Source organism: Aphidius gifuensis, linkage group LG3, assembly GCF_014905175.1.
Source record: "Aphidius gifuensis isolate YNYX2018 linkage group LG3, ASM1490517v1, whole genome shotgun sequence".
Lineage (NCBI taxonomy): Eukaryota > Metazoa > Arthropoda > Insecta > Hymenoptera > Braconidae > Aphidius > Aphidius gifuensis.
In genome coordinates, this window is record NC_057790.1 from 8,825,291 (window position 1) to 8,836,228 (window position 10,938).

A 10,938-nucleotide genomic window follows, 5' to 3' on the forward strand; every position below is an offset into this window, starting at 1 on the left:
GGGATGGGCATGTATAAAACATAATGTTTTATACATGCCCATGCTAATCCTTAAGGCATGTGGCCACTAGCATAGTTTTTCGACCAAGTTCTGTGCCGCAGTGATGGGGCTCCATATACTTGGTTGGCAGGATTATGAAAAATAAAAAACTGAGATATAGAATCGTTTGGGAATGATTTGGGAACGTTCGGGAAATGATTCTCATAATTTAGGAATGCTTAGTTTAATTAATAATTAATAATTAAAGAATGGGCTAAAATTCACTAGATGTATGCGCACAAGCATATTGCGCATGAAGCATGCATTTACACTGCAATCGCAAACGCCTCCTTCAGTCACTAGAAGTTAAGCACCTGGCCTTAAGGAGAGTGTCCACAATGCAAGTTTGCTAATTTAAAGATGGCGAATAGCAACACTGAAATATAATAAAACTGCAGTCCAATTCACAGGGCATTACAATTTAGGGCTTTTTCCTCTACTGGCGGCGCTTGTAGAGCTTTTGTATGTGAAATCTATATAAAAAAAATTTGACAAGCACCATCAGCGGCCAAAAAAAGCCCTAAATTGTATAAAATTTGCCCTGTGAATTGGGCTGCTGGAAGGTGAACTCCTATGCCTAGCCAATGCACGGAGTGTCGCTAGAGACAGTGTTGGGTAAATGGTCGATTTTTGAGGTTTCATACACTTACAGTAAGATACTGTAAGATACTGTAAGAAACTGTAAGATACCTCTGACGCCATTTTGAACATTCTTATTGACTGTCGACTCGACAATTAGTTCTTATTGCTCGATATATATTGGTACATGTAATTTATTTGTTATATAAATATATATAATATCAAGGAAAACCAGTTTGAAGGAATTAATGTTGCTTGAAACATAATTTTTTTGCAACATTAATTTCTTAGCTCCATCCTTTCCTTAGCTACTGCTTTTCCTCGGACATTTTCTATTTATTGAATAAATAATATACATGTCATTTTATTTTTAAAAGATGGAAATGTCCAAGAAAAAGCAGTAGCTAAGGAAAAGATGTAGCTAAGGAATTAATGTTGCTTAAAAGATTTCTTTTATAACTGTATTTTAGCTCCATCTTTTCCTTAGCTACTATTTTTCCTTGGGATTTTTATTTATTTAAAAAATAAAATGCATGTAATTTTATTTATTAAATAAATTAAAATGTCCAAGGAAAAGCAGTAGCTAAGAAAAAGATGTAGCTAAGAAATTAATGTTGCCAAAAAATTATGTTTCAAGGAATTAATGTTGCTTTAATTTTAAATAACTAATTTTTTAAATAAATAAAAATCCCAAGGAAAAATAGTAGCTAAGGAAAAGATGGAGCTAAGGAATTACAGTTGCCAAAGAAATTCTTTTTTAAGCAACATTAATTCCTTAGCTACATCTTTTCCTTAGCTACTGCTTGTTTTTGGAATTTTTATTTATTTAATAAATGAATTACATGTATTTATCAAATAAAAAAAAATTGTAGCACGAAGGTTCCACTTTTATTCGTAGAAGGCGCTGGGAACGCAATGTAAGATACCTCGATGTATGAAACCGATGATGTAAGATACGGTATCTTACATGGTATCTTACCTACCCGACACTGCTGCTGCCGACAGTCATAACTCATATTATTATTTATTACTTCTAGTTATTAGTATTATTACATACCGGCCGGCTTTCGCCTTATTTTTCACTCATACGCAGTTTTACGGTTTTACGTTATTCCCGAATTGCGATTGTAAATTGTTCAGTGTTCGGGGGTGCATTCCTTTAATAAAAAATTTTTTTTCGTTTTGCAATTTCGCCCTGTCATACCGACTAAAAACTAGAAACAGAAACAACGACAAAAGTGATAAATTTCTCTATGCAATATTCCAGGCTTTACAGTTTACGATAATGTGTGGTACGACCTATGTGACAATAACAAACAATCACAACAAGTCAATTTTCTATCTATATTTCAGTTTGATATAAACATTGAACAGTTATCCATCTAATAATTGGAAGCCAAAAAAAATAATGTCATGTGCCAGTACTGCCACTACAAGAAACAGCTTTTTCCTATAAAATTTTGGCCGGTATTACGGGGTGAAATCGCAAAACGAAAAAAAATTTTTTATTAAAGGAATGCACCCCAGTGTTCACTCTGCCACTCTGGATTTTCCTCGACGCTTGAAAAAAATAAATCCAAAAAAAACAAAGAAGTGGACGAATCAAATCACGATATTTGTTGGCGATCGAAACAGTCACTGAAATCGTACACTGGAAAATTCCAAAGCTTTGACTGTTGGTAAACAGCCTAAACTTCTCGGTGAAGTTTTTATAAGTTATTAATTAAATAATCCTATAATGAAAAAACAAATTTATATATGCTTGGCTCTTTTTTGCTTAACTGGTAAGAACAAAGAAAAAAAAACAAATTAAAAAATGACAGTTATTCAACTTTAAACTGTTTTTTCTGTGTATTTATCATCTGGTAATACGATTTCATGATTAATCTATTTTATACAGGTCTAGAAGCAGTGAGAGCTGATAGTAGTAAAGTAGAAACGGAATTTGGCAAAGTAGAACTTGGTCATGGTATCAGTCGTGAAGCTTTGAGAACTGATGCCGATGTTGTTGATCGCGAAGCTGAGGCAATTTCTTTCGATAACTCGAATTCACAACGTCATAAAAATGCTGAAAAGTTTACATTTCAGACAGAAGTCAATCGTATGATGAAACTCATTATAAATTCTCTATACAGAAATAAAGAAATATTTTTGAGAGAATTGATATCAAATGCATCTGATGCTCTTGATAAAATTCGTTTACTATCTCTTACTCAAAGTTCTTTGAGGGAGACCAATCCTGAAAATTCTATTCGTATAAAAGCAGATGTTGAAAACAAGATACTCCATATTAGTGACAGTGGTGTTGGTATGACAAAACAAGATTTGATTAATAATCTGGGTACTATTGCCAAATCTGGTACTGCTGAATTTTTAGGAAAATTGCAAGAATCAGGAAGTAATCAAGATGCAAATGATATGATTGGTCAATTTGGTGTTGGATTTTATTCTGGCTTTTTAGTTGCTAATAAAATTGTTGTTACATCAAAACACAATGATGATAAACAGCATATTTGGGAATCAGATAGTAGCAGTTATAGTATTGTTGAAGATCCACGTGGTGATACACTCAAACGAGGCACAACTATAAGTCTTTATTTGAAAGATGAAGCTTCCGATTTTCTTGAACAAGATACAATTAAAAATCTTATAAAAAAATACTCTCAGTTTATTAATTTCCCAATTTATCTTTGGAGCAGCAAAACAATTCAAGTTGAAGACATTGAAGATGATGTATCAAATTCAGAGACGAAAAAAGAGGAACATCATGATGATATTACAGATAATGATGAAGAAAAAGCAGATAATGAAGAAGTAGAAGTTGAGGAAGCACCTAAAGAAAATGAAGAAAAACAAAAGAAAATGGTTGATAAAACAGTTTGGGATTGGGAAGTTCTTAATGATTCAAAACCAATTTGGACATTAAAACCAATTGATGTTGATGAAAAAGATTACAATGAATTTTATCGTGCAATAACAAAAGACACTCAGGATCCATTGGCTAAAGTACATTTTGTTGCCGAAGGAGAAGTATCATTTAAAGCACTTCTTTATGTTCCAAAAGTTCAACCAGGTGATAGTTTTAATCGTTATGGTACAAAAGCTGATAATATTAAATTATTTGTACGACGTGTATTTATTACTGATCAAATAAATGACATGATGCCAAGTTATTTATCATTTATTCGTGGTATTGTTGATTCTGACGATCTTCCATTAAATGTTTCTCGGGAAAATCTTCAACAACATAAACTAATTAAAGTTATTAAAAAAAAACTTATTCGTAAAGTACTTGATATGATTAAAAAAATATCAAAAGAAGAGTATGAAAATTTTTGGAAAGAATACAGTACAAATATTAAACTTGGTGTTATTGAAGATGCACAAAATCGTGCAAGATTAGCAAAACTTTTACAATTTAAATCATCAAAAGAAAATCTTACAAATCTTGTTGATTATGTTGAACGTATGAAAAAAGATCAAAAAGCTATATTTTACATTGCTGGTTCAAATGATGATGAAGTTAAAAATTCACCATTTGTTGAAAGACTTACAAAAAAAGGATATGAAGTACTTTATTTAACTGAAGCTGTTGATGAATATGCAATATCAGCAATACCAATGTTTGAAGATAAAAAATTCCAAAATGTTGCTAAGGAAGGATTTACTTTGGATGACAGTGATAAAGCCAAAAAAAAAAAGAAAGCACTTGAAACAAGATTTGAACCACTTATTAAATGGTTGGGAGATAAATTATCTGAATATATTAGTAAAGCACAAGTATCTGAAAGACTTACTGAATCACCTTGTGCCTTGGTTGCTTCAATGTTCGGTTGGACTGGTAATATGGAACGTTTAGCCATATCAAATGCTCATCAAAAAGCTGATGATCCACAAAAATCATATTATTTAAATCAAAAAAAAACTCTTGAAATTAATCCAAGACATCCACTGATAAAGGAATTATTGAGACGTGTTGATGCAAATCCAGAAGATAAAAGTGCCAGAGAAATTGCCACTATGATGTTTAAAACTGCAACTCTCAGATCTGGTTATATGCTTCAAGAAACAGCATCATTTGCTGAAAGTGTTGAGTTACTCATGAGAAAAACACTAGGAATTCCAGTTGATGAACAAGCTGAAGAAGAAGATGATGATGATGACGACGATGAAATTCAAGATGAGTCAACGGAAAATCAAGACTCGACACTAATTGATGAGAATGATGACAAAGAACAGACAGATGATCATGATGAGCTTTAAATTTCATCTTTTACAAAAATCGTAATATATATATATGAATTTAAAACTAAAAACACCAGACTGATTTTTTTTTCAACTTAGTTATTTGTCTATTTCAATCTTTTCAATGTGAAAAGAGATTTTATATTTTTTCAACTTTTAAAAAAATAAAAACATGAGTGTATGGATTGTATTTGAGTAAAATGAAATATTTGAAAAAAATAAATTATCAATAAAATTTACTGTAAATATTTATATTTTAACTCTTTATAATAAATTACCTTTGCAATTAAGAAATTGTTGGTATTAAAAATTGCATATTTACTAAAACGATATATATAATTATATCAAGACCAAATTAAACGTTTTATTCATTTACTTATTTATGTCTCTTCTAGACAAATGCCTTTCAGAGCCAACAATATTCAATAGAAAACATGAAATTATTCTGATTTATATCAAAAAAAATAAAAATATTGTTGATTAGCTTTACAGGTATATTTAATATTTTATTGATCTGAAAAATAGTCAGTACAAAAGAATTGGTTTTGAGTAATAAAAAACAAAATTTTATATCAATACATGGTAGAAAAGTAGAATGGCTAATTCTTATAATTTTTAGATTCAATACATTTCTGATTTCTGCGTTTTAAATCGTACCATGTCTTCAGACACTCTCTTTACTGTATGTACGTAGTCATCCAAAGTATTCTTCAATTTCAAGTATGGCTAGAAAATAAAAAATAACAAAACATTAGACATTTATAAATATTGAAATAATTGTCTTTATAAAATGAAAAAAAAAAAAAAAAAATATTCAATTCAATTAAAAGTATAAAATGTGTACCTCCATGTAAGTGTGATCAACGTCACTTGCATTTTTCAATTCAAGCAACAAAAGTTCAATTGTATTTAGTGGTAGCCAAACTGGTGGTCCAGTTGCAATTAATGGTGTGTCTAAACCAAAGTATTCTTTTCCTTCACCAAGAATAGCATTAATATAATCCAATGTTAAATCTAATGCTTCTAATAATCTTCCAGAATTTAAAATAATTCTAAGTAATTCAGATGGGTTTTTTTTTTTATAAGAAATCATAAGCCATTGTGGTAAAAAAGCTCCTTGTTGAAGTAATTTACTAGCAACACATTTATAAAGTTTACTTTCATTTTTTTTTTCATGTAATAATGTCAATGTTTTCATTAAATTCCAACAAACATCAACAACACAATTGTTACTACAGTTAACTAAATCAAATACATTATTTTGTATAAGCCAATCCCAGGCATTTGAATCCTCTTGTTTACTGAGTCTTAAACATTGTGATGTTAAACCTTCAAGAACACTGCATTTACTAATATTAAATTCATCACAAATATGTAATGCTGTGGTGTACAATCCAACACTTGTGAGAACAGCAATAATTTCAGCTGGACCTGCTTGTGCAACAGTGTGAAGATTAGAATTGTGTTTTGATAGTTTGAGTCTTGCATTAACAAGATAATATTCTTTTTTAATGTCTTTTAATTCAAATATTTCAACTGTTTTTTTAGCTTTATAATAAAGTACTTCTTTACCAGTAATATTACGTTTTTCATCATTATTAGAATAAGCCTCATCAACAACTGGTCTCACAATCCATCTGTATTTTTCACTAACAAGATTCAGACAATTAATACAAGCCAATAAACACTGTGCTTCTTTTGTTAATAATTCAATCGAATTTGATTCTTGACTTAATCTCATTGCTTGTTCATACATAACTGATGCTGCCTTACGTAAATTTCCTTTGTTAACATGAAAACTATACAAAAAATTATAATAATTATTTTCTATAAGATCAACACTTCTTGCACGTCCAATGACAATTTTTTCAAGTTCATTATACATATCAACATAAGGAAATGATACCAAATCAATGAGTTTTTTTTTTTCAAATAATGTTACAACTAATTGTCTTAAACAATCAGATTTTCTTTCATTATCAGGATTTGAGTTTAGACAATGATATGCTTCTACATAATGGCCTAAATTTAAATGTTGTGTAAATACAATTGAATGAAGAGTTGGAAGGTTTGGATCATCTTTATCAGATACTGTAATAGCTGTGCAAGCTAATTCAATAATGCAATCAGATGCTTTATGTTGTTCAAATAATTCAATTATTTTTAAATAGTATAAAACAAGTGCACGATTTTCAGTTGAAGTTGATGATTCAAGTAATATTGTGGCAAGAAAATTATCAGTTAATACACCACTTGATGCACGAAGAAAATGATCACATGCTTTTCTTGTTTCACCCATTTCTAAAAGTGCAACAGCAAGTATAAATTTTCTTGATGCAGAATTCCATTCACACCAAGTACTAAGAAGCCGTACATATTCTTGAACAAGAAGAAATTGACAACTTGATAATAGCCATTCGGGAAAGACAAAATTAGAAACTGGCCAAACAAGTTGTGCAATAAGTGTCATCTGAGTTAACATTCCACAATGCCAAGGTATTAAATCACTATTGTCTATATCCATGGAATTTATTAACAAGTTATGAGCATGTTTAGCACCACTACATTGTACAAAATGCTCAAGCAGTGATAGTGATCTTTGTTGTGTTCTGTAATTACTTGTGCGTGATTCCATAAGTTTTAAACTTGAAAGTCTTTGAATACTTGTTTCTAAAAGTGATGGTTGTGATGTTGGATTAGCTGTTGTTTCACGAAGCCACATTACAACATAATAAGCTTGAGTTAAAACAACTGTACGTGGTGCTAATGATGATTTAATAGAATGCAACATTTTTGAATCAAAATTTTCAAGTCTTGATAAAACTATTCGTTGAAGAATCAATAAATTTCTGCAAATAGCAAATCGTAAAAGTGCAATTTGTGCAACACTTTCAGTAATGGTTGAAATTCCAAGTTGACTAGAAAATAAATGAGTAGTGTTAAGTATAATTTTGATAATTCAGTAGTATCATTGTCCATAATCATTTTATCAGATTGACCAAGATCATATGTTAATGCTTCTAATAGCATTGCCATTGCTTTTGAGGCATCTTTAATACTATCTAATTTATGATTAATTTCTGTTTGAAAATTAAAGTCTGATAATGGATCATCAGTTTCAAATGAAAGTTTCGATAACATATCATCAATAACAATATCAGGACTTTTAAGATAATAAAGTTCTTTTTTAAATTCACTTTTAATTTCTTCAGATAATTGATTTTCTAGTAGTACAATTGCTGACATCAATAAAATTAAATCTTGACATGTTTCTTCATCTTGTGATAATATTGGAGTTGTTTTGAAATGATATGAGTAACATTGTTCATTAGATAACATAAGATGTTCAAGAGCCTCCATAGGGCGTAATAATGAGAATGATGATTTTTTCAATAGTGCAACACCATAAGCATTTGGTAATAGTAACAGTCCAACTGGTTTATTTCCATTAATATGATATTGAATAACACACGAATAAAATTTTGACCAACATCTGTTTGCAATTTCCAAATAATCTTCATCTGTCATTTCATAATCCATAACTTCAGATTGTATTTCAGCTTCAACAGCCATACAAACACGTTCTTTTAATTGTCCTGATGATAATATCATATCAGTATTTAAATTGGATTTTCTATAGATACTGAGTGCTCTTGTTATGTCAACCAATGAAAATTGTCCTGGTTGAAAAATATAATTTATGTATGATTGTCGTGGATCAGTACCTAGATCACTAATAATATAATCACGATCAGGTGTCAGTTCTAAAATGGCTGTTTCCCATTTAGAACTTACTTGTAAACTATTTAGCGATAATTGTGTATGTGTTACAGCAACAGTATCCATATCAGTTGTTCTACAAACAGCCCAGAGTCTTGATATTGTAAATGAAAAATCAACAAGATGTTGATCAGGTGCCAAACGTGTACATATTCTGACAAATTTAAATAAACCAGCATCTTGAACTAGTTTGAGAATAGAAAATTCACAGCCAGTTGAAAATTTTAAATAAATACCGAGATAAAATTCATTGTCAGTTGAATTGAGTACTTTTTTCAGCATATGTCCATGAATACCTTGTGACCCTTGATGACTATCAATGGTCACATCAGCAACTGCAACACACTGAGATTTGTTGCATGACCACATTCTCAAAGTGCCCTCTCGACACAATGCAAATAAATATGTATTAATGCCAATTGTGTGAATTTCAAGTGACATGGCAACTTGATCTTCTGTATTTTTGCCTCTCAATGCAATGGCAATACCACTAAGAAATCTTGGCACAATTGAATCTTGTTTGAGCTCAGTTGAATGTACCAAACCTGTTATTGTATCCAATCTTAAAACTAAAATACTAGCAGTATTGTAGGCAAGTGCAAATACAGCTTCTTCGTGTGGCAAAGTTAGCCATGATGCTGCTGCATGTGGTATTGGTGAGTTTGTTGTTCCAGCAGTCGTTATAACATGAAAAGAGTGAGGATCACGAGTTGTTTGAAGTGATGCTTCACCTAATATTGATTGAACAGCAACATCCGGATACGAACCAAATAAATGTTCTTGTTTATGAATTTTATTTGGATGTGGAAATGTCAATTTATGTACACTTGCTACGGTTGCAACAAGAATAATAACTGAATTAATTGTTTCATGTATTGATATTCCATCTAAAATTGGTGTATTCGTAAATTTATAACGAACTTTTGAATTAACAAGATTAACATCAAGACTGTGTTCAATTAGTTCTAAAATATCGTGTGATATTCTCCAGTAAATAAAACGATTTCTAGTATAGTATTTATTACTATTATTGTAAGAATAACCACCAGCCCGTTTGGTAATTGATATCCTGCAGAGTACTTTGACTTCCACCTGAAAAGTACGATTATTATTTTAATTAAAAGTTTGTACATATGAGGTTAGAACAATAACAACTTTTATACAAAGTACTATATAAAGAATTTAAACATATGCAGATTTTTGACAAAACATTTGAGATTACAATAAAGTTTAGCATGTATATATTATTATAGAAACTGTTGTATACAATGAGGTTAAAAGCTGTGTTATAAAAAAAATATTTACCAGTATTTAGGGTGATTTCTTTCCATTTTTCTGGTTGTGTTTGATCAGGAATTATTTCCCTGTATCCCAAATTAAATTCCAACATAATTATTAAAAAGTTCTCAATTCATTGATCAAATCAAGACAAAAATTAACACTTGAATACAAAAGACTTTGAATTTAAAATGTTGAACAACATAACAACAATGTGTTTAAATAAGTTATAGACTCAAACAGCCGACACGCTAAACCGCTCAGAGTCAGATGGTTTCGGAGTTGCCAGATACTTGACAGCAGCGCTGGGTCTATGGCCGATTTTTGAAGTTAATACATTACATGTAAATTACTGTAATTTGTGTAATTTACTGTAATTTACTGTCATATATTTATAACTACTATGTTCCATATACTTATAGGATTATGAAAATAAAAACTGAGATATAGAATCGTTTGGGAATGATTTAACGTTTGGGAAATGATTCTCATAATGAATGCTTAGTTTAATTAATAATTAATAATTAAAGAATGGGCTAAAATTCACTAGATGTATGCGCACAAGCATATTGCGCATGAAGCATGCATTTACACTGCAATCATTGCTATTCACTGAAATATAGTAAAACTGCAGACCAATTCACAGGGCATTACAATTTAGGGCTTTTTTCCTCCATTGGCGGCGCTTGTAGAGCTTTTGTATGTGAAATCTATATAAAAAAAATTTTACAAGCGCCATCACCGGCAAAAAAAGCCCTAAATTGTAAAAAATTTGCCCTGTGAATTGGACTGCTGGAAGCTGCTGGAAGCCGAACTTAGCGTCGCCGAGAGAGAGATTCAATGGATGGGCTTTTGTCCTTGTCGGTACAGTCACGTCAACTAAAGTTGGTTAAGACTGTACTGAAATATAATGTAACTTTTATATCGTGTAGTACTAGTTTGTTTTGACGTTGACTGTACAAGATTTAATGTGCGCATGCGTGAGTGAGAGGGAAAGCCATTCAATATATTGCTATC

General features: G+C 30.7%; 2 protein-coding genes across 2 annotated transcripts; one reads left to right on the plus strand and one right to left on the minus strand.

The window, feature by feature from the left end:
• Positions 1–2,044: 2,044 nt before the first annotated feature.
• LOC122851856 (endoplasmin homolog) lies at positions 2,045–5,152 on the plus strand. Its single transcript, XM_044151337.1, has 2 exons — positions 2,045–2,402; positions 2,519–5,152. Exons 1-2 carry the CDS (start codon positions 2,357–2,359, stop codon positions 4,879–4,881), a joined length of 2,409 nt encoding a protein of 802 aa, XP_044007272.1. The 5' UTR covers positions 2,045–2,356; the 3' UTR covers positions 4,882–5,152.
• A 110-nt stretch (positions 5,153–5,262) lies between these two features.
• LOC122851849 (nuclear pore complex protein Nup160 homolog) lies at positions 5,263–10,185 on the minus strand. Its single transcript, XM_044151327.1, is given in 5 exon segments — positions 5,263–5,589; positions 5,708–7,809; positions 7,812–9,706; positions 9,708–9,735; positions 9,949–10,185. Coding segments are annotated over 5 exon segments (4,215 nt in total). The 5' UTR covers positions 10,034–10,185; the 3' UTR covers positions 5,263–5,484.
• Positions 10,186–10,938: the final 753 nt, after the last annotated feature.

What these genes read in the sequence shown, in the direction of transcription:
- LOC122851856 (XM_044151337.1), top strand. Translation starts at nt 2,357, where the DNA reads ATGAAAAAACAAATTTATATATGCTTGGCTCTTTTTTGCTTAACTG. An exon ending in GGCTCTTTTTTGCTTAACTG is followed by an intron (nt 2,403 to 2,518) that starts GTAAGAACAAAG and finishes TATTTTATACAG; the next exon opens with GTCTAGAAGCAGTGAGAGCT.